Raw genomic sequence first — 25253 nt, 5'->3', positions numbered from 1 at the left:
TTATCACTCGCTTTTCATAAATGGCATTTAGAGGAAAACAATTTGTGGCTTTTTAAGCATGGAATTCGGGAAAATGTATGCATATTCCTTAAGAATTATTGATGAGACTATTAAGGTAGTAAAGTAACAATATCAAAAATACGAAAATGAAAATATTTAAAAAAAAAAGAGAGAAAAATCTGAAAGCATTCAGATTTCACGCCGAAAGGGAGTTTTTTAACCTTTTGTGCGTTACCTTTATTTAATAATTGTTCTTTGCGCTTTCTTTGCAAACCATAAAATTCAATTCAATAGCAATATCGCAAAATAATTTTAAAATGATCATATATTTAGAATTTCTGATACACAGTCGCTCGCTGGAGATAAATGTTTTTCTTTTCGCGCAGTTTTGTCATTGCTTGCTTTGAAATCGTTGAGTTTCTTAGTCAAAAATTCGTCAAAGTGTTACAAAATGGGAAATCAATAGCAAAACTAATTTCAAATTTCAAATTAGGGCTTCCAAATGCCCATATTTGGTGGAAGATTTCGTTATTAAAAATTTGATGACTCTAGGTACCGTAGTTTTATCAGAATGCGAAAACACATAAATATATTTATGCAAATTTTTTATTATTTAATTTCATTAACTATAATACAGGGCGATAATATTTGGTGGCTGCAATTTGACAAGTAAACCGACATTTAAACTTTTCAACGCAAAATGCCAAAACGAAACTAAGACCCCTTCTGGGCTAACGCCCTTTGGGCCAAAAATACTTTGCAATTAAATAAATAACTAAAGAAAAACGTCTGGGTGTACCAACGATGACTCATATAAACTGGTTAGTTGTTTCACTGCTGATAGTATAGAAAGTGAAATTTATTTGAGATGCTGAGGAGTGGACAAGAAGATGGATTCATGTTGAAAGACATTCCAAGGAAAATTGACTCATGTTCCCGTTATACTTAAGAAAGACTATAAAAACTCTTTGCAATTAACCCGTTCATCCGTAACTTATTAATGCTCAATCTCATATCTATTTATTTCATTGATGAGATTATGATACAGATTGAAAGCAATTTTGCAATTCACTATTTCATGACACTTTTTATTTTCGCATAAAGAAAAGTAGTTTCAATACAACTTGAGATTTTCTGATAAAGAAAACTCTAAAATTAGACAGTAGTAAATTATAATATTTTAGCTTGTTAACGAATTAAGTAACTGTAATGTAAATTTCCCTATGTATTAAGTTATACAATTTATATAGCACTAATGAGTTTGCACTAATAAGTTTGTAATGAAGTACATGAAACCTGAAATGAAAAGCCAATTAGATTTTATTATCTGAACTTATTTTCTGACCTATATATATAGATACAGATATAGATATAGATATAATATCATCCGTTCTAACTTTTCTAATAAATCACAACAATCCTATTGGCCTTCCCTGGAAAATTTCATTAGCTGTTACACTCCTTTGGTTCATTCGTAATACCAGATTGAGGAAAGAGGAAAAAACATACACACCGAAGTTTCTTTCGTAAAGGCTGTCGGAATGCTTCAGAACACACCATAGAACTATTTTCTTCCGCTCATAGGATAAGGCGGTAGAAAAAAGAGAGAGGGGAGAGGGGACTGGGAAAAATACTTTCTTGCCTAAGTGTACCACGTAAAAGTGGTTAAATCAGGTCGTTGGAAATTCCTGCAACGAAGTTCTGTTCATTGCCCAAAACTGATTAGGGTCATTAATGGAGCAAAGAAGGACTAAGTCCCCAAAACGCGATTTTTATTGCCCTCGGTCCATCCATCGCAGCGTCGTGAAAAAGCAGTAAAGCTCTTGCAGTAAATGAAACGAACCGACACCTTCTTCCTAGCAAGCAAGAATCTTAAATAAATGCATGGAAATTTAGAGGAAAATTTGCTTTGCTTCAAGATGGAAAAAAAAATAAGGATGTAGACATTATTTAATTAGATTTTAAAAAAAAGGAAAACCGCAAACGAAATTTTTTGCTCTTTTTTTCACTTAAGCTCTTTATTATACGGTTAAAATAACCATACATTACCACCATTTGAAATTTCATATAAATTTTTCGAACATCTTATTTTGCTCATTGTATATTCGTAAATCGTTATGTAAAAATGGTGTTTATTTTGCTAGTTTATTCAAAATTATTCTTAAAAATGTAAATGACTATGTTTCTGAAGTTAGTAAATTCAAAAAGATTAAACAAATCCAAAGTGTATTGGAATAAAAGAAACCAATCTTCTTTAATTTGAAGAAGTTGACTACGAATATGATGAGTAAACTGGTTTGTTAACTGAAGATTTCTAGATAAATAGAAATGTGCTTAATTTATGTTTATTCCCCTAGTCATGAAATGCAAGCGTGTTTTTCTATGCATACGTTACACAATTAGTTTTATCTCTTGTAAATTATATTGTCATGTCTTATTACCAGTTTCCTCCTGTTCATCGTGTTTACCAGTTTCCTCCTGTTCATTGTGTCCTCCTGTTCTTTGCATTAAACATTTTTAAATCATATAAAAATATTAATTAGATGGGAGCGCATTTGTTGAACCAACATGGCCACATTTGACACCAGAATTAGCAGCAATTTTTAATTAATTCGGAATTTAAATTGTCCAGTTGCACCTTCACCTTCGTTTGTTCAACGATGTGAAGTTGCATTTAGGATCTTCTTAAAAATGTGCATTTACGGTCATGGGCACATGAGTTAAATCTGATCTCTCAGAATTATCGATATGAGATTCTATCCAAATCACTGTACAGAAAATGAAAATGTTTCACGTTACTTATTATTTTTCTTACCTAGTGATACTGGGCATATCCTTTGTTAGCTGAACGGATGATAGATGACAATAGATGGGGATTACAGTATCCGATTCACCTTAGGCAAACTTCCTTTTCCCCGACTTCACATTTATTGCAGTGATTTTATTACACTTGAAAATGGATGACATGGAAGAACAATGTTTTTGCATTAAATTTTGTTGGAAACTTAATAAAAGTGTTACATGCTTCAACAAGTTTTCGACGATTGTAACGTAACCAGACTGTAACCAGTAAATGCTTTAAAATAGCTGAAGATCATTCCAGGTATTTCTTGATCGAAACAACTGCAAACGTTGCAGAAGTCCTTGAAATGGAGTAGAAGGTTAATGATGTTTCCGAAGATTCGAGAATGTTTTACGCTATGGATTAGTGATGTTTTCTTGTCTTTTTCGTCTTTTTAAAAAGATAAAATGGCGTAAGAAGGATTATATTGTTGTCAACTGTTTGGAATGTAGCACATTTTAGACATCTAACATAATGGGAACGGTTTTTCACCCCCTAAAGCTTACGAAATCACTTGTTTTCTCTCACTTATTTAGTTTACTCACTAATTTACTTTCGTATAGCCTCTTCTTCTTTATTTAATTGAATGGGGAAATCCGGGTGTAAAGTCAGAGAAGAAAAACAGGAGATCTGTTGTAGATACTTGTAAAAAAACTGAACGTGAGATTTATGTAAAGATGATGTATAGAAGAATATATATAATATAAATTAATACATCTTTTTGCAAGCTTTTGGGATTTGGAAGGAGGTAGGACATCATACAATTAATAGATCGCTATTGCATTATAATAATATATTTTTTTTCATCTCTACTTCTTCTTCTTCAATGTAATCTGCAAGTACGGCAGAGTAAAGTTTACTTATGCTAATTTATCAGTGGAAAACAAGTCATGTTTAGTTACAGTTTTCTATCTTCCTGAAATTTATTATACAGGCGTAAAAATCAGTTAAGTAACAATCAAGTTTACTTTTGAATTTTTAAGCTTTATAAGTCTGAAAGTAAGAAAATGACATCAATGTTATTTCAAATGATGAAAAATTTATAAGGAAAGTAAAGCAGTAGCAACAACGGGTATTCATACCTAGCAGCAAACTGAAGTTAAACAATAATTCATAGAAATAAACCGCTATTAGAAATTGCTGAAAAATACAAAGATGTCTTTTTTCTTTATGTAACGTATTATGAAACTCCAAGTTCATTGCTTCATGGGGTTTTCTATTATATTTCTCACCTTTCAAGTTTCATCTGTCTGATTATCAATAGATGCAATTTCTTGAGGATATATTCTTGCTCTTTTCATTGTCAAAATATTTCTTCCCTTTTTCTTTCTTCCAGATTCACTTTATAGTATTTAAGAAGACAATAGAACACAAACTTCCAAAATTATTCTTAAAATGAAATTCTGGGTACGGTAATAGAATAGATGTGAATATATATATCAAGTTTAAACCAAGGTATTAAAAGAGCGTAAGAAGTGGCCGTGTGGGGACAGTGAACTGTAAAGCCGAATTTCGGACTGATAGTGTCTTCTGTTCAATGAAATACGCAAATGACAGCACTCAACAAAAGATTTGTTCAAATGAAAGCTGGACTTTAGTAGTTCGTCAATGGTGATCATACAGAACAAACGTCACGATTCTGAAAGGAGTCGTGAGGACATGATGTCCAAATGCGATTACAATAACGGAGGATTACCGCAAATGCCACACACTACCATTTGACGCCCATTACTTAAATGGCTACAAGTAACATAAATCCATTTGCTGTGGATTTCATTTATCCGGATTAATCGTTCCTTTAGACTTATAGACTTTTAGATAGGGGATTTATTACAGTCAATTATGTGCTACTTATTAGCTCATGACTTGATACAGTCACCCCTCTATCACGAACATTGAACGGCGTTTTGGTACAGTCCAGATGAATAAGCTGACACTTTTCTTACAAGTGAATTACTTAGAGCATTACATTGACTGTATGCCACGTATGATGCCAGAACTCGCCGTAACTTGCTATGCACTGAGGGCAAACATATGAATGCCCAATGTAAAAGAAAAACTGTAGGAGCTAAAATAATATTCTTAGAGCTCTCATCTCTGTATAAACATAATCAAGATAACAAATAGCAATTTATCTGTTCTAAATGCTTTGAAAATTTAACCACTTTTATACAATCATAACAGTAAATCATTTCATAAATTTCATTCTAACAGCATGATTCTTTCATTCATTGCAAATAACAATTAAAAATTTAATGTGTATCCGAAGAATTTTAGATATTAAATATAATTTCTCGAAAAACTCTTAATTTCGGATTATTTTGCAGCTTATTCCTCTTCTTCTCTCTTAAGCGCTCGAAACTCATTTCCTACTTTGCTTTCAACTACCAAATAAACCAAGGTGTTCGTTAACGTAATATTATTCCGTTATTTTGCCTCATTATCTCTAAATACAAGTATAATAAAAGAAAGAGTCTGTGTGACTTTCGTTTGTGCTGGTAAGCTAATAGACCCAGGGGTACGAAATTTGGTATATAGGCTAGACAAGAGCCAGTGCACCTCGAAGCGAATTTTTTCAAAATTAGAATAGGATTTTTTTTTAAATTTTATCTTTTCGATTTTATTGCATCATTTTGAATAGTTTTATTCTTTTAGAAATGTGGTTTTGGCAACAGTTTTTCATTCAATTGTATACGGGATTGCTGACTGTTGAAAATCAGGACTTGCCATTTGGAAAAATGAGGGCGATAATTGTGTGAAGTTTTAAAATTTAATGTTTCTCTTGGATACTGGACGTTCGTTGAGAGAAGGCAACGGGAAGTTGGTTAATTTACTTTTTAGGGTAATTAATACTTGTATTAAGGGATATTGCTCATTTCATTGTAATTTTGTTGTATGTAATACAATTGTTTTTTTTTTTTTTTTTTTTGAATTTGTGGGTTTTTATTTATTTATTTGTTTTTGATGAAGTTGTTCCGTAGAGTAAACTTCTGCTTAGTTTTTAAATTTAACGCTTGGTGTTTCCTTCAGTATAACTTCACTAGCAGAAAAACGAAGATTTTTAGTTTACAAAAGCTTAATCAGACCCATTCTTACATACTCTGCTGAGAACTGGGCAATGACAGAAAAAGCTAAAAGTATCATTTCTGTCTTTGAAAGAAAAAAATTGAGAAGTATTTTTCCTGGCATAAAATGTAACGATATCTGAAGAAGAACTAACTCTGAACTCTATAAATCTTTTAAAGAAATAGGTATAGTAAAATATATAAGGATTCAGAGAATTAAATAGCCAGGACACCCGTGCAGAATGAATGAAAATCGAGTAACTAAAAAGATCTTCTCGGCCAGACCATTCAACACCCGAAAAAGAGAGAAACCTAAACTTAGGTGGCTTGAGTGTTTGGAAACAGACTTAAGAATTTAAAAAATACCAATTGGATGTCCATAGCCAGGGATAGAAGAGCTTGGAATTCGATTCTGAGGAAGGCAAGAGCCCATCCTGGGCTGTCTGGCCATTGAAGAAGTTTCCTTCAGGCATTTTCCCGGTACATTTAAAAGCCAGACGAAGGCTGGCAGCGGAGTTGCTAGTGACTAAATATAATTGAACCAGTTTGCCATATGGTTATTATTATGAAAATAGCAAACTTTTGAGCAATAACTAAGCGTTTTTAGGTTAATGCTGAAATTTCATTAAGCACTTTTGTGCGTTTGTAACAAAATTCAACTGCAATCTAAATGTGAGCCTGAATTCTTGAAGTCATAGAAATTTGAACTATGAGAAAACGATTTCCTAATGATAATAACTGATTTCACGTGACCAAAGAAAAACTTTAAAGTATTTAAAATTCTAATTCAGCATATTTCGAAAGAATTTTCTTATTTTTATTTTTTTCACCCATTTACAAAATTTCGGATAGGTCAGAGATATTATTTTTTCAACCACTTTTGTAATGCAATATGATTTTACTTAGCTGCTGTTTGGTGCAAGCTTGAACTAGCAGTGCCTTTTTTTATTAGCCTGCAATTTGTGTCATGTAGAGTCATTAGAATTTCATTGGAAGCAGGCAAGATGAAAAATAGGCAACGCCTTCGCCGAGAATTGGACCGCCAACCTCTCAATTACGCGCTGAGAGTGCAGATCACTACATCACGAAGTCTCGCTAAGAAAGCGGGAGAAATACCTTATATACTCCCCCTTTTAAAGGGCGACTAGGGGGTTTTAGGAGTCCCAAATGAGAAATCCTGAGTGAGGAGATTCATCATCCAGCACCCTTTTAGTTCGGACGCCACTGCAGAGTCATTAGGATTTTTTGGAAGCAGGCAAGAGGAAAAATATGCAACGCCTTCGCTGGAAATCGAACCGCAGACCTGTGAATTATGCGCTAAGCGTGCAGGCCACTACACCACGAAGGCTTGCTAAGAAGGCGGGAGAAATACCTTATAATGTTATCTATTCATGGAAAGATGGGTAGACATCCATTGAAATACGGATAAGTTAAATTTACATTTAAAGTCATGATACACATGACTGCATTGCAGTTATTACGTAGGAAAATTCATGTTCATGTACTATTATTTATAAAGTTGTTAAAATTTCTAATACCAGAGAGGTCCTTTTTCGAACAGGATAAGGTAGGAAGTTAGAATTAAAATTTTTAAGCGTGATGTATATCATCTTTAAATAAATTTTAAGAAGCTTCCAGTTTAGTGAATTTTTTCATATGAATAAGTAAATATAAATAACGTTTCAGGAATTAATTGCGCCTTAGTGTCTTAGCGCTTGAGAAAAACAGATGTCTTAATTCTCATATTTTACATTCTAGCAATAAAAACTGCAAATATAAATTGTATAATAGTTCTCAGTATGTGAAATTTAATCAAATTGTACTGAATTATATTCTTCGCATTTTTGTTTTGTATTCCATTTTTTTTTAAATGCAGAATGAACCGTGGCAGCACTAAAGCTATATCAATGGATGTACGCATTTTCGATCTTCTACTTAAAAGAAACTTACTTAGCAGAGCTTCATATGAAAGCGGAAAATGTACTGACATAATGTGATCACATAAGGAAAATGTACTGACATAGTGTGTTGACATAGGAAAAATGAAAGGGGGTCTAAATACTACATCTGAATACACTGTCGAGCCAAAACATTATAACCATCTTGTCATTTTTCAATGAACTTGGCCGGGTGACGTGGAGGGCTCGTGATTAAGTGGGAATGGTGTTTAACTGCTGCTGGAGAAGGCATCATTCTTGCACTTACTTGTGCGGGTGATGGGAAAGGCTACTTATCTAAGCTAATTTGATAGACGGCAGATTGCAATAGCCTGAAGGACTAGACAAAAGTTTGTCCGAAACTTCATGACTGGTAGGTTGTTCAGGATCTGCTGTTGTTAGCATTTATACAAAGTGGTAAATGACGTAAAATCAGCAGTAGACGCCAAGGTGTTGGACGTGTATGCCTCATCAGAGAAAAAGGACGTCCTAGACTGTCCGGCTTGGTACAACAAAGTCGGCGCCAGACAGTGGTTCAGCTGAGACTCCGATACAATGAAGGTCCAAGTGCAAGTGTTTCGGAACGCGCAGTTCAGCGGGCACTACTGAATATGGTATTGCGCAGCTGACATGCTACTCATGTGCCTCTGTTAAACAAACGTCATTGCCACCTACGCCTACAGTGAGCACCGGAGCATCAAGACTGGACCAAGTGTAAGGAAAGACATTTATTTTGTCGGAAAAATCACGATTTCCCATTCATCACGTTGATGGTTGTATCAGGGTGCGCCGTCTTCCAGGCGAACAGTCCCTCCCCCCCCTGTACAAAGGGTGGTGGTAGCGGTATGCTTTGTGGGATGTCCTCACGGGCGGCTCTGGGACCGTACGTTGTGGTAGAACAGACAATGAAAGTTGCGGACAATATTGTGTTAGAGTGGTTCGAACAGCATAAGAGTGAATTCCAACTAATATCCTGGCCACCTAACTCGTCGGATCTTAACATGATGGATCACATTCGTGATGCTATGGAGCTTTAGCTCAGAATTCAAACACTACCATATCGAAATATCTCGACTTTGCTTGACCACTGCTTAGATATTTGGTACAACCTACATCCAGACATCTACCAAGAATTTGTAGTATCTGTGCGAAGAAGGGCCCACCAGCGGCCGAGCGGTAAAGTCGCTGAACACTGGTAGTTCGGTCCGAGGTTCGAATCCCGCGAACGGGCTGGCTGCATGGGTGTTTTCGTGGTTTTCCCCATGTGTAACGTGTATACGAGCCAGTTTCCCTTAGAAAGTCCTCCACGAAGGCATCCCTCCCCTTAGGCAGATAGCCCTAGTGAGCTTTGCCATAATTAAATACACACTGTGCGAAGAAGAGTTGCAGTTGTTTTCCAGGCGAAACATCGCGCAACGCGTTCTTGAGTAGGTGGTCATAATGTTTTGGCTCTTCTATGTATGTTGGGTTTTAAAACAAAAAGTGCATAATACGTATTATATCATTGTTACTTAAAAGTTAAGCACAGAAAGGAAAGGTAAGGTTTAGAAGTACAGTTTTTTAAGGGAAAAGTATTGCTATATGTTGCTGCTAATACGTTGCCACTTTAGACGATATTTTTGACTAAGCTGGGACTTGGAAAAGCAAACGTTTCATCTTTCGTAATTATTGCTGTCAAGGTTTGGTCTGCTATGTAATTAATATGGTTTAGAGAATATAAATAATTTTTTTGGGTGTTTAATTCTTTTCTATGGATAATGTACACAGCGGAAAATAAATGGGACAGTTCTATATCTCCCGTTCTTCTGGGCCCATTGAAGAAATTCAACTTGCGTTTTTTATGTCAGGAAAGCGCGACTTAGGATATATATTAGATTTATATACAGCATTGCTCTGACATAGGTATTTTGACAAAAAATCGGATTTTTTATGAAATGACGTGCCATATTTGGATTTGCATATTTGGATTGTACAACTCAAATTATGCCAAACTGTCAAGTTTTGTAAAAATCGCACGAGGAGTTTTTAAAAAATTACCTCTCAAAATGTTAGCTCCTCAATGTTAATTCAGTTTGGTATGTATGTATTAATATCTCATTTTTTTATTACACTTACTTCATTCCTTCTTTCACAGTTGGAAATTCAGGTTCATTCCAAATAAAATTCCCCCATTTTTTATGATTTATTTTTTAAATTTGTACTTTTAAATAATTTTTATAAATTTTTCGAAAAAAAAAATTGAATTATAACCTATATAAATAGGCTGCCAAGATAAAGTTTTTTTTTTTTTTTTTTTTTACCGTAATCTTAAAGTAGACGTATTTCTATGCATACCTGCAAAAAGTTAGAGCTTTTCATTCAAAATTTCCGAAGATATACATGAACTTATTTATTAACGCGTTTTGAAATTTGGCATATTTGTTCAATGCGAGAATAACATATAATGTAGTTTACGCTCTTCGTTCAAAATTATTTGAAAGTAGGAACGAAGTACTTTTTTTTTCCTTTCATGGGCAATGTAAAAAGGGAAAAGAAATAGGCTGCCATAAATTAAGAAGTTCGCCAAGCCAACCCTTCTTGGCGCAAACGGAAAAAAATACGCCAAGATAAATTTTTGAATTTCTAGGTAAATTTCGCACCTAATTTTTACAAAATTTAATATTTAGGTATAATTTGAGTCTCAGAATCGAAATATGAAAAACAATGGCTTGTTATTTCGGTAAAAGTATTATTTTTGTGTCAAAATATCTATATTAGAACAAAGCTATATATAAATATAATATGTATCCTAAGTCGCGCTTCCGAGATATGAGGAACGCAGTCTGAATTCTGTCAATCGACCCAGTCGAACGGGAGATGTAGAACCCCCACCTTTTTTTTATCCCAGTGTATTTATTTTTGTGTGTACAAGAAATTTTAGCAATTAAAAGTTCTTGTTCTGTATGAGAAATTTCATCTTAGATTTGTAGTTAAACAACAATTTTAGTGGATTCAGTATATGAGTATAATGTTATTTCAATTAAATATAATTATATTTATGAGAATAAAAATAATAATTATCAGTTTAACATTACTTTGCGAAGTAGAAATATTTGAATTTAACATTTATTTATTTATTTTTTGTAATAATGGCATGAACGTTTTTTCCTTTTACAGTTCGGAATTCATCATCACGGCCATCATATTTTAGTGCTCTCCATCATCTTTTACTGTTTTTGATGCTCAAGTACATCACTGAAAACGTGCCAAGGTATCTTCGGACTCACAGGAATGTAATCCTTGCTGCATGACGACACAGTGATATTATGTACTTGCATACTAACTTTTTGTATTCTGTGATACGACAATCTGTGCATCTTTTGTGTGTTTGAAGAAAATCTACGAAGTTTGTTGTTAAAAGTCTCATAGCTTTGTTCCTGAGTGTTTCCTAAAATTAAATATATAATTATCAATAAAAAATGAAACAAAATTAATGATATTTAAAAAGCTGAAAACCATTTAAAGTACTAAAGTCTGTGTATTAATATTTGATGTATATCAAAGACTATGTTTGCAAATAAAGAAGTATTCATATTTCTTTTTAAAGCAAAATAGAACTTGTAAATTCCAAGTTTTAAACTTCAGTGAAAACGAAATGTATGGGCTACTTAGTAGATGCTATTTTATTGTTTAATATTTAAATGATGTTATTTTCTTAATTCTGTATTTCTTGTGTTTCACTATAATGGATATGTAGGTGACATGGCTATCTTCACACTGATATTTTGACTCTCAGACCAGCCCTAGTCCGAAAAGTAATCATTCAAAGAATTAATAGGACACAAGTTCTATCGCTAAGTGTAAGAAAACGAATAATAGCAGGTTACTGATGATGCCATCTGAGGACTGCAGCTAAAAAATTTCTCTCGATTTAAAAAATATTCTTTCAATCGAATTTAGTTCCTGTTATTAGTTAAAAGTATGACAACAACTTATGTTCTTTCTCAAATGCAGTACCCTACTGCAAAACTATGCGAACATTTTTTGTTGTATTTCCGATTTTTCAAAAATTTCAGTATAGTTTCCGAACTCATGCTGGCCGATAAGTAGGTGGTAAAATCACTTTTTTTTTTCATGATCTTACTTCTAATATTATAGGTTGTCCTCTAAGTTTAGCATCATGTTGATCATAAGATGGCTCATTGTACTAGAGTACGCTGATGGACTGCTGATAATACTTTGGATAAGTCACCGAGGAAATGGCGTCCATGAAGCCAAAAGTTATGATCACTTGACTTTTAAGTGGCGAATCAGTTAATTAAAGATTTGTGTCTGAAGGCAGTACCGCTATGTAGTACCTAAAAGAAAAGTTCCATAACTTTTGTCCGCTTTTCGTGGGATACATCCTTTGGTTATCAGTCCCGTGGTTTCAGAGTGGAAACATCGACTGCTTCCTGTAAGCAAGAGATGTGCTTATAAAACCATTCTATAAAGCTTGGTACGATGCATGAACGTTTGGGACGTTCTTTCATGTTGGAAAGCATACATGAAGTTGACAATAACAATTGAGTTATCATTGACATTTTATATTTCCAAGTTATAAGACCACGACTCATAACGTTATAGTAATCAAGAATGTAATTATTTTGTTTACTTGCCTGGAAGGGAAACATACATTTAGAATTTTGCTCTTTATTTATTTATTTTGTAGTTTTATGCAAAAGAATCACAAAAATGGGGGAATAAGGAAAACATTTCGTTTTTCAACAATCTTGGAATTGAATAAAATTGCTGACAAGTTGTAGAAAGATACAATGCATTCAAATAAACGATGATGAATTCTTTCCCTTCTGAATTCCATCAATATGTTTTTTCAAATGCCCCTGGTGTTCACTATGTTATACAAATCGAACTCGAATCAATGGTTTCAGCGCAATGGTGCAGGGAGTATACACTGAAATTTAAAGTGTTTATTGTTTATTCATATTCCACTCCGCCCTGTACAACGATCTTAAAAAATAACGATTAAGGAAATCAATTACTCTGTTATAAATAAAAATATATGACTGATTATTTTTTGTCAAACATCGTTGGAAATTTTTGTCAAGATTAATTTTTAGTAGTTTATAGCATTTTATTCTGATGTTTAATTTCGAAAAAGAAATAATGCTTCTAATGATAAAAAAAAATCAAAATAAATACACATTTTTAGGCAAAAAAACTTTGTGTTTAGAAAATAATTTAACATTCATGTGACGAATAAATTGTGCAAATAATTTTGTCATTCTTTTTTTAATTGATGTAGTAACAAAAAATGTTGTTTTGAAGCCATCATTAAGAACATTATAATTCAAATCTGTCATCTTAAGCATAATTATTTAAACAAAATTAAATAATCTCTTAAGAATTAATTTAGCAAAATGCAGAACTATGAAAAATGCTAAATGAATGCTTTCATTTTAAAAATTCCTTTGTACTTCACCTTTCATGTAAACGGTTAAATGTTTGCTGATTTTGAAAACAGCTCATGATGTATTGTGTGAATATATGTATTGGAAAAAAGTTGTAAATAAAATTGTTGTGTTTTTATCTGTGTCGCTCTGAAATGTGATTTTAAATGGCTCAGGTTAAATTCTTCCATTCTAATATTTCAAATATCTAGATAACACAAATAATCATGAAATCTTTTCCATTTTAGATGCTGTTGCCCCTTAAAGTAAAAGCGTTAAAAAATAAGTGTAAAAATATAACGAGTTTAAAAAACGAAAAAATTGAAATCGTAGTTTGACGACAGTATTTTTTGCACTTTTTATAAGGAAAGAAATTTTCTTTCCATTTCAGTATAGAAATAAGTGTTTGTGACGAAAAATTTGTTTCCAGCAGCGTAAAATAAAATCTTTCATTTATACATTTTCAGCTGTTCAATAAATGACGCAAAGTAAATAAACTGAGATTTTTACATTTCATTCACTTTAACTGAAAAAATTGCTGCCTAAACGAAAACAAGTTTTGTTTTACGGTTGGCATAGAAGATGCAATATTTATGAAGATGCATTGCAGACTATAAACCTGTGATGTCTGCATTAATATAGAAAGTAGCTCCTATTACCTATATTTCAACATTAGATGGTTACTTAAGTATATTCTGCCCATTGATGTATTTCATTATTATTTAAATTATAAAGCACTGGGTAGGGAAATATTCATGTCTAATGTTAGATACTCTTTCGCGTACGTGAAAGAATACAGAAAGGCAAGTGCAGGATTACCATTCTTGTTAACAATATACGCAGTGAAAAAAGAACCACCGCACAAATAAAATTTAAAGTACACTGCTCAAAAAAAAAAAAAAAGAAAAGAAAAAAAAGAAAAAAAAAAAAAAAATGGGACAGTGCTATATTTCCCGTTCTACTGGGCCGATTGACAAAATTCAAATTGCGTTTTTCATGTCTCGAAAGCGCGACTTAGGATATATATTAGATTTATATATAGCACTATTCTAACATAGGTATTTTGACACAAAATCGGACTTTTTCTGAACTAACATACCACTTTTTTTCCATATTTCGATTCTACGACTCAAATTATGCCAGAATACCAAGTTTTGTAAAAATCGTACGAGTAGTTTTTAAAATATTAGCTCTCAAAATTTTAGCTCCTCAATGTTAATTGAATTTGGTAAATATTTATTAATATCTCTTTTTTTATTAAACTTTTTGATTTTTTCTCTCACATTTCGAAATTTAGGTTCATTCCAAATAAAATTTACCCATTTTTTGTGTTTTATTTTTTAAGTTTCTATTTTTAAATAATTTTCATAAATTTTTCGAAAAAAATTTTGAATTATAACCTATAAAATTTTTACCATCATCTTAAAGTAGTTGTATTTTTAAGCATATCTGCAAAAAATTAGACTTTTTTATTCAAAATTTTCTAAGATATACACGAATTTACATATTTTCGCGTTTTGAAATTTGGCATCTTTTTTTTGAGCGATAATAACGCCAAATTTGGTCTATGGATTTTTGTTACACTGAATTGCCACAGCTATTTTTAACCTTAAATTTCAAGTAAAATTTTATGGAGAATTAATTATATGACATTTTTTTCCCTCAATGATGCGTAATAAATATTTATTAATACTAAATGAAAAGCTATTTTTTTAAATTATCGATGATATTATTCAAATTTTTAACTATTTTTTTATTTCTCTCTATCTTTTTTAACAATAAATAAATAAATAAATAAATAAAAAATAAGAGTAAATTTTTACCTTCGGCGTTTTATCGTCTGCTACATTACTTCGTTTAAATCGAATTGTCTTAAACTGAGAATTTTCGTTTGATGTTTATTTGAATTTTATGACATTAACTGTATAATTTATTTCTAAACAAACTGTTGCTTCTGAAGTGGCTCAAAGAGCGGCTGATACTATCATCCACATTTTTAAAGCACAATATACTTTTATAGAAACATAATATTTAGAATAATCATTTTTATAAAAGTCAAATTATGATATAAACATACAACCCTCTAGAGATTGAATTAATGACTTTCTCTAGAGACTAAATCATTCAAGTGGTAGCAATGATTCACCTACAAAAACCTTGTTATTGACTTTTACTTCCTTTAAATGATAAGGTTTGATCATCTTTCCAGCATCCCAATATGACCTGAAAGCTACTTCGAGAGCCAGTCTGAAGACATCACTAAATCATTCAATCGGTAGCAACAATGGATATAAATTTGATGGCAGATAAATATAAACATGACCAAAAATATTTCTCAATTATACAAAGAAATTAGAAACATCAAAATTCTGCAACTCCCCTCACAAATAATGGTAACAATCGAAGAATATATTTGGCAAATAATCCTGTAATATTTACACATGTTTTAACTAATTTCACTTCTCCTTACTCTTTATATTGAAGCCTTGGATCAAAGTATAAATCTTTAGAAAAAATAAATTTTTGCGTAAAATTTAGTATTTATATTTTTTTTTAATTTAAAACCTTTTAATCTTATGATATTTGATTCTTGCGATTACTAAAAACTAAATATCAATAACATTTTAACTAAATTTAACAATTTCACTAAAATATCAATAACATTTTAAGAAACCAAATGTAGGATACAATTGGGTAAAGCAATGGGCACAATGATAAAACTGTTTAAAGCAGTTTATGCAAGTCATCCTAAGTTAAAATGTCGGTTATACATATCTCTTATTTATATATATCTTTTCTGAACGGAACATTCAAAGGCGTGTTAACTGTGCTTTACTGTATTTTCTCTTTTAATATATGCAGTTTTCAAACGCATCGTAGTCTGGATTACAAAGTATTCTTCCAAAAGAAACGCAATTCAAATAAATAAAATCAAATTCTGCAAAATTTATATTGATAAATATATTTAAAATGCTCAGTTCGAAGGAATAAATAGAAAATTTTAAAACAATTATCTGAAGAGGCAATGCAACACAAACAATTAAAATAAAAATATAAAAATTTAAAAACTTCCCAAAATAATAACTATGATAAAAAATATATATAAAGAAAACTATTTGAAAAAAAAATAAACATTGCACCTTTATTTACGCAGTTCGAATAGGTAAATAGAAATTTTTAAAACAGTTATTCGAAAAAAAAAAAAAAAAAAAAAAACATGCAACTTAAACAATTAAAATGAAATTCGAAAAAGAAAAAAATACTTAAAATAATAACAGTTATAATAAAAAATATAATATAAAGAATATTATTTGGAAAAAAGGAATGATGGTGACTTTTTTTCCTCTCACGGGAAAGGAAACTAGGTTGCCATATATTAAGAAGTTCGCCAAGTGAACTATTCTTGGCGCAAACTGAACAAAAAGTGCCAACATAAATTTGTGAATTTCTCCGTAAATTTCGCTCCAAATTTTACAAAATTTCATATTTAGGCGTAATTTGAGCTGTAGAATCGAAATATGTAAAAAAATTGGTATGTTATTTCAGAAAAAGTCCGATTTTGTGTCAAAATACCTATATTAGAATAGTGCTGTATATAAATCTAATATATATCCTAAGTCGCGCTTTCGAGACATGAAGAACGCAATTTGAATTTCGTCAATCGGCCCAGTAGAACGGGAAATATAGAACTGTCCCATATTTTTTTTTTTTTTTTTTTTTTTTTTTTGAGCAGTGTACTATTCAGAAAGAACAATATCTAAACATTCGTAAGAACCATGAAATAATTTTGATTTATTAATAGATTCTATCATCTATTTTCAAGACTCAGCAAAATCGTTGCACATCGCTGTACCTTTATATACAGCCTAGCAGTTAATTTCAATGCTTACATTAGTTTTAGATCTATCTTGCTCTCAGCGGGTATTATAAACTGTAGGAACCAGGACAGCCATAGTATTATTTAATTAAATATGCTATAAGAATATTCAATGCTTTATATCAAGAGAGGTTTTGCATTAAACAGTTTTTCCATCTTAGAGTCAAATGGTTAGGTTAAAATCAATATTAGAAGGATAAAGTGTATCCGATGCCCTTGACATCTACGGTATTTGGAACTTAAAAGTTTTATCAGAAAGTGTCATCGATATGAAAATTTCTCTTCCTGTATGGACGGATAACTTCGTTACGGTATCTTATATTGCTAGAGGAGACACTTAGATTGGTTTTGTGCGGTCTAATATATTGTTCACGATGGTTATGTAGTCAGAAAATTAACTTTGGTACTGATGCATTGAAATGATGATATGCATGCTGTACTGAAATTCGGGCCATTGGAATAAATTATTCAAGAATCTTAATGCCAGATTTAAATAGCTTCAAAACATATTTTATTTTGTGCGCATTGTACTCGTATTGTCTCTAATTTAGAACCGAATTTTTTAGGAATTATAATTCTGAATACTCGGGGAGACAATTTAAATTGGGAGAATTAAACAAGACAACTATCACGAGAATATAAATTATCATATTATATTAATGCATCTCGTCTAAATAATGATTACAAACAGAATCTACATCAATTAAATTGCATGTTTGTAGCAGTTATATAAATATATGGAGATGAAGATCTTGGTTTTCATCATAGCATTATTCTGCTGTCGAGGGTTGATTTTTAATAACTGTTTTCAGCTTGAATATTGTGCCCTAAATTTGTTATAATTTAGAAGCAGCTTTTCTATTGATAAATTATAAATATAAGCAGAAGAGTATTCAAAAACTTTTATCAGCGTGCTTCTGCGACCTAACTTTAAGCTATTTGTTTTCCTCTAAAATATCCTGAAAGCAATTTGAAGATCATAGAATGCTTAAATCATAGAATGCTTAATATGGAAGATTTAGATCAAGACTAAAACATTCAAATGCACTGGAGTTTCAGTATGTCAGTAACATCTGCCGATGATTTCTTTCATTCAGGAGGAACACGGTGAATAAACACGCAACATATTGTACAAGAAATAATGATACCCCATTTTCTTTAACATCTAAAACTCACTGTATAAATATCCATAGTTTATTTTAGCATAGTTTCTCCTTAATATAAAGTAACCCGATTTACTGATATGCTTTCAGTATTTGGTGATTTTGGCACATGTTATTGTAAAAACCTAAAAAATTGTTAAATCATAGCTTTTTTCGGTAAGAATGAGATGGTGAAATAGCGCTTGTAAGTGTTTGCATTTTAGGTTAGATATGACTTTGCATCCGAAACCTAAGAAAAGGGGTTTGTTTGCTTTGTTTGATTATGGCAAAGCACGCGAAAGATATCTGTCTAAAGGTAGGGTTATCTTCCTCGAGGACTTTCTAAGGAAAACTGGCTCGTATCAAAGTTACAACCTGAGAAAAAATACGAAAACGCCCTTGAAATCGAACCCTGGTCGAACTACTAGCGTTTAGCGACTTTATACTCGGCCGCTAACGGTTTCTTCTAAAGAGAAAGATAATTTAAATAGGAGGACTAACAGAAACTTACGTTTAAGTTACATATGAACCACAGAAAACAACCATGCAGCCAATCATTCACCTGAATTCAAATCCAGATCGAACTACCAGTATTTAGTGGTCTTTCCCAGTCGGCCACTGGTAGATGACTTTCCATTTTGGCATTTTGTCAAAGCATTTAACGATATCAGTCAGTACAATTCTGCTCTGTTTGATTATAAATTTTATATTTTGTTATTTTCATAGGTATTTAAGTTTTAGTTCTTAATTATTCATGGAATATATATTTTTTTTAAATATTTTTAATAGTTATTTACCTTGCCTGATTTTATAAAACTTAATTTCTGTATGATTTCTTTAATACTGAATTCGTATATTCAAATTTCATTGTTCAATCAAAATCTGTGGTAATTTCAATAACGTTCTACTGCGAGGTAAAAATTTAATTTTTTCATTCTTAAGCTAATATATTTTAATAATTTACTTTTTATTTTGAACAATTACCAGTTGATACTGGCAAATGATGGCATTTACCAAAATGATTTGATAAAAGCACGATTTCGAAAGATATAGAAACACATTTTTGGACTTTTGCCATCCGTTATGTTAAATTATATACTGAAATTATATACTGGTAAAACTTATATTTAATAATTTCCAGATGATGACATATATATTGACTGATGACTGATGAACCAGTTAAAACAAAGCACATGATAGTATCTGCCTGTAGGAGAACGAATGCCTTTCCGAAGGACTTTGTGAGGGAGGCTGGTTTATATTGACATTACACATAGCAAAACCCCGAAATCAGCTGCCCATCGAGTCCTTTCGCCGGCATTTAAACCTAGGTCGAACTATCAGTATTTATTTATTCGTTCCGAACTATCTTATCCGTTCAGTTATTAACAGGCTTTTTTTCGTATATAGCTAACTTGCTCGGGATGGTCGTACGGGGAAACTGCTGCTATGCAGACACAGGTTCGAATTCCACAGGGGTTTAGATGACCGTAACTAACAACTGACTTCTCTTTTTTGCCACAATGAATTCGCGGATCTGATTTAGATTAAGAAAATTAGTCATAATCTGTTGCATATAGATTGCTTGGAGGGGCGAAAAAAAGAAAGAACAGTCCTAGAAAACCGTAATGAAGTAATGAAATAATTATAAATAAGTATATGTAATTATAAGATTTTAAATATGTCTATAAAATTTCTAAATTAATTCATTGTGATAAATGCATATATATATATATAAGCCGTACATATGCATACATGTAAACTTCTAAAGCTTTTAAACTTTTCGTAACCCGTGAGAAAGTATCTTCGAATCTCTCTACCGTCTGAGACCGACACTTCAGTGAAACACACAGTCAGTTAAAATAAAAATTCAGTTGCACGAAAATGAATATTTTAACAACAACAAAAAAAAAAAAAAAAAAAAAAAAAAAACCTTATATCATAAAATATGTCGTTTATTTCCAGATGAAATCGTTGTATCCAGTGCTTACATGACATTTAAATTTATCTCACTCTCTTGACATTTTTTCGGAAGTAACTCTAAGAACTGAATTAATTTAGAACGTTAGTTTTTGAATGTATGAGAAGTACAGAATCGGAATATTTGAGCTCTGAAATATTTTCTGCTTGATAGATAGCTTTGCGGAATAGAAAGGGCACATGATCAATCTCCCTCCAATCATCTAGAGCTCTTCAATCATCTTATAGTATAAACCACATTCTGTGGAAAAGTGGTGTGCATGTTTATGGAATGTTCTAAGAAATGTACATAATGTTGTACAATAAATTTCTTTGTGAATTATGAAATATTTGATAAATACTGAAATTGAAAATAGGCTTATTGTGGCATTTTATATCTTAAAATATTATTTAATTTGAAAAAAAAAACAACTTATGTATCAAGATATGTTACAGATTTGACGATATTCAGGTATCTTAAATGATTTTCAATAATATTGTTTTCTAAGGAATACTTGGTTGATATTTACAATGGAAACACCTATGGCAGCAAAGGGCTAGAAGTTTGATTAAAAAACGAATATTCGAATGGCAGATAATTGTACTAGCACTGAAAATGCAATTGGAACTCTGTAAAAAGCAGGATCAAAGAGTCATTCTTTTCTGCTCTAAACTACGCATAACTTGAACTTCGCAAAGTGAAAAACCGCATGCTTAAAGTACGACAACTTACGACGAGCACTTAAATCATACCTTGAAAGCAAAGGCTGTGTCACTAAATTAAAATGATTTCAGGTTACGCATATATTCAGGGAGTATATTCAGTCAGTTAACCATTGAAGTACTCTTAAACAGGTACAGTTGATAGGTGAGAGAGTGTCTGGATACCCGGCAGTTTACAAGGACTATTCGGATATCGTACGGAAGCAGCAAATGCACAACCCGAGAACTCTCTGGTGCCCCAGAAGCGGAGTCTGGAGCTTAAGAGAGACTTTTGCTGATATTGTACACTGAAAGTTAAAAATTGTGCACTGTTATTTAAACGTTTTAAACAATATAACAATTGTATACTGATACACTATAGCTTTTACTTAACAGTTATGCACTGATAGTTAAACATTACCTTGGTGCAATTTACGTGCAACTAGGTTTAGACATGTTTCATAGAAGGATTATTTCCCAGAAAATTCCATTTTTGTATTAAGAGTAGTTTTATCATCTTATTCTGGAAGTTTCTAGCGATTTCTCACAGCTAGCTATTCCTCTGCTGTCTCAAAGTGTGCTAAAGTTATCGTCAAATTTTGAAATTCTGACTTGAAAGAACCATTTGCAAGCTCGCAATGACTATTAATACAAAATTTCGTATTTTCATTGAAGCAGGATACAATAGTTAAGCATTACTAGTATTTTCAAAAGTAATAATATGCTTTAAGTAGCAAAGAAAAATATATGTTTCTTTTAATGATATCAAGCCTAAGAATTTCTTCAAACATCGCACCAAAGAAATTTGTTTTATAATCACTGAATTTCACTAGTTAAATATTTAAATTTTATTTATAATATATTATAAGGATTATGTTAATTTTATTAACAGTTAAATTTTGAGTTAAACTTCCTTTTCTGTCGATTCTTAACTTCAACTTACCACTTCCGGCCAGAACGTAGTTTTAGAATCACGTCTGAATACATAATGAGGAAGAGCGATATTTAACCGTGAAGTTCTTCGGTCTTAGTGAGAGAGATACCAGTATTCTAGATGCACGCGTCCGCCTTTTTAGGCTACTCTCTCGTAAGCTATTATCACGCTCGGCCGTACTTTAGGCTCTTGATAGCTTCGCAATCTATTAACTTTAAGGGGCCAACTCTGTTAGAATCTTGATAGCTTCGGCTATATCTCTTCAGTTAAGATTAGTTTAGTTTCATTCTTAGTCTCTTAAGTTCAAGCCCAAGTGTCGACTTTACTCCACACTGCAAGACGGAGTTTTGTTGAACTTAGCTGGAATGATAAAGGTTTAGTTTACACTTCAGCTTGTTGTTTCCTGTCTCACGAACTCTACAAGCATTGTGTATCTGACTTTGCACAATGTATTTGTTCTGTGGGCAATTCAATAAGCACTGTGCATCTAATATAATATCTAATAAGTGCCGCGCATTCTATAACATAGTGTCTCCACTGCAGTTATTGTATCTGTATTATACAAACTGCATATCATATCATATCTGTATTATACAAACTATCTGTATTATATCTGCACTGTATCTGGCATACATCCTGTATCCTGTATATACCTACCGAGTTAAGCATTCAGTATTATGACTTAAGTATTAAGCATAGCGCATTATATTTTAAGTACTGTGTCATCCTGTACATACTTCCGCACAACGTACCGTGCACTATGTTCTGCATAATAATGTCTCAAGTATTGCGTACTGTATCAAGTATAGTATTACGTATTGTGTCATCATATTGTACTAAATTTATAATTGTACTAATTGTACTAAATATTGTACTAATTGTACTAAATTTATAATTGTACTAAATTTATAATTGTACTAATATAGTAGTATATCTTAAGTAATGCGTTTTGTAGTAAATACTGTGTAGTGTAATGTGTCATCATAATGTATTAAATATATAATATCTTACGTAATAAGCATTGTAATAAGTAATGTTTATTGTAGTAAGTAATGCACTAAACATCCATGTACTATGCATTAAGTCCCGCATTATGTACCTAAACAACTTTAAGTTTTTATACCTGCGATATGTACCACGTCCTAGGGTAATCCTTAAGGCGTTCAATCTTCCTTTTATATTATAAGTCTTTATGTGCTTATGTTTTTATTTTATGTGTTATGTGTGTGTATACTATGTGCTGTGTTCAGTGTGTGTTATGAGTTTAGTTGGTTGCGTTCGTGTATGTATTTGTTTTATATTTTGTATTTTTATGTGTTATTCACTATGTAATGTACTTTGTATGTCACCTTAACCACATATGTAATCCACCACCTTAATGTCAAACAATTGCCCCTGTATAGAATTGTAAACTTTTCTTAAATCTTATATAAACTCCCGATGCGGCCTCGAGCAGCTACAGGGAGTTGTTGCCTCTGGATAGTGGAGGACACGGGACATATGCCTATTTACCTCTGTTAAACACCAGGCGTCCCCGTCCCCCCGTCACCTGTCACACGAACTCAAGCGATTATTCGCTTATCAGTTCTTAAGATTCTTCACTTCCAACAGTAACTTCGAATTACAAAGTGAGAAACTCTACAGTATAATAATATGAATATTATTTTAATTAATGCCGAATTATCAATTCATTTATACATTCTGTTTATAACTGACCATCACTGATACAAAGCTTGGAATATTTCGACGTTACAAAAGATTTTGACTTCGAGTTTCAGGTTTCCGTTTAACTCCAAATACATGAAAGTCAAATCCTTTCTGTTAAGAAGATATTAATATTTCTGAACATACCTTAGATACAGAAATTATGGAGAAGAGATAATCTACCCATTTCATGTTAAGCTTTGACACTTTTCTTGTTTTGAAACTTAACAAAATTTTACATAAATATTTTGCTATTGATAAAGCCGTTTATACTTAAAATGGCTATTTGAAGCTTTATGAATGTAAAGCGTCTTACTTAAAACTTATTAAACTGCAATAAGGGAAGAAAGCCAATTATCAAATAATATTTTATTTTTCTAATTTGTTGTGAAATTCCTGACTTTTGATATAGAAATAGTTATCTGACTTGTCTTCCAATATTTCTGGATTGCAAATTAGAAATCATTAAATACAGACCAAGAATTTAAATAATTCTGGCCATGCATTATAAAGAGTCACAAAGGCAATCCATTGGAGAATTCCAGTCTAATGTAAAACAAATCAGAATTAAGACAATCATTAAGACAATTAGTTAAAAGACGCAATGATGCCAATGCTATAGTACAAAGTGAATCCGCATTGTATATTCCAAGGTCAGTAGACAAACAAAGTTAGACTCTTCGAAACGCTGACGTCACTTACTTGCAGAAGTGGGAGAAACTAAGACACAAGCAATTGCTCTCGAGCATACGATCAGTGACATCCCACAAAAGCAAGAGTATAATAATTTTGGCGTATCCTTTTCCCTGGAGATATTGCCAATCCCTTGCCTCAGCTTTGAGTGCTTTCACTTGTCAGCTTTGAGAGCCTCAGCTTTGAGTCATGAATCTTGTTAAAACCTATGCTTATAAGTCTGTTGGCAGAATAAAATATGACTGCATGTCTGGATTTTTGAGGAACTGTCGTTTCTTTCTTTTCTAGAAAATTTACACGTGGTATCTCCTGTATTTCCCAAACAGGAGGCACACACTGTAAGGCTATACAGTCGACAAGAAAACTCATGAGATTCAGGCTTATGACATTAAAATGCTATAAATTAAAGGAATAAATAATAAATATGCAGTTCATATAAGTAGAGGTAGAATGCACAAAGCTTAGTGAAATTGTCTGAAATCAGTAAAATAGTGAATGAAGAAGTGAAAGACTAAAACATGCTGACTCTTTCATGGAGCATTAAGCTAAGTCTCCGAAGCCTGGGTATGACAATAGGCAAGAGATATGTTACAGGAGACAGAAGAATAAAATCTTTGAATACCTTAAATAAGTTTGAATCTGTCAGATAACTAATTCACAAATTCTGTACCTTTACATAGAAGTTGAATACCTGTCGTCTACTACAGGTGATATGAAAGGCTTGGGCGACAATAATATTTGTTTGCCTACTTAATTTTCTCTATTATAAAGAACATATAGGACCCAAATAGCCTAAAAGACTGCTCTAAGTCAACGTGATGTTCAACTGAAATCACCTATAATCGTCATCGGGGGAAGCGATGGGAAGAAGACGCTGAAAGATAATTCAGACTTTTTCTATTCTTTTGTGAAACAGAAATAAATTTCTGCGAAAATAGTAATAGTTTGGTTAGCGAAAATAGTAAAAAA

General features: G+C 32.1%; 1 protein-coding gene across 1 annotated transcript in view; it reads left to right on the top strand.

Moving 5' to 3' along the window:
• LOC118183399 (uncharacterized) overlaps nt 1-13412 on the top strand; it is a 291111-nt gene extending 277699 nt beyond the window's left edge. The window contains exon 6 of the mRNA XM_035352922.2: nt 11001-13412. Coding sequence (XP_035208813.1) covers nt 11001-11134 — 134 coding nt within the window. The 3' untranslated portion in view covers nt 11135-13412. The remainder of the gene's footprint in view (nt 1-11000) is intronic.
• The last annotated feature ends 11841 nt before the right edge of the window (nt 13413-25253 follow it).

The sequence above is a fragment of the Stegodyphus dumicola genome, chromosome 1 (assembly GCF_044657685.1).
Source record: "Stegodyphus dumicola isolate Sdum_Otavi_A_Nest chromosome 1, ASM4465768v1".
In the NCBI taxonomy this organism is placed as follows: Eukaryota; Metazoa; Arthropoda; class Arachnida; order Araneae; family Eresidae; genus Stegodyphus; species Stegodyphus dumicola.
The sequence above is the reverse complement of the archived record's forward strand: the minus strand, read 5'-3'. Positions and strand labels throughout refer to the sequence as shown.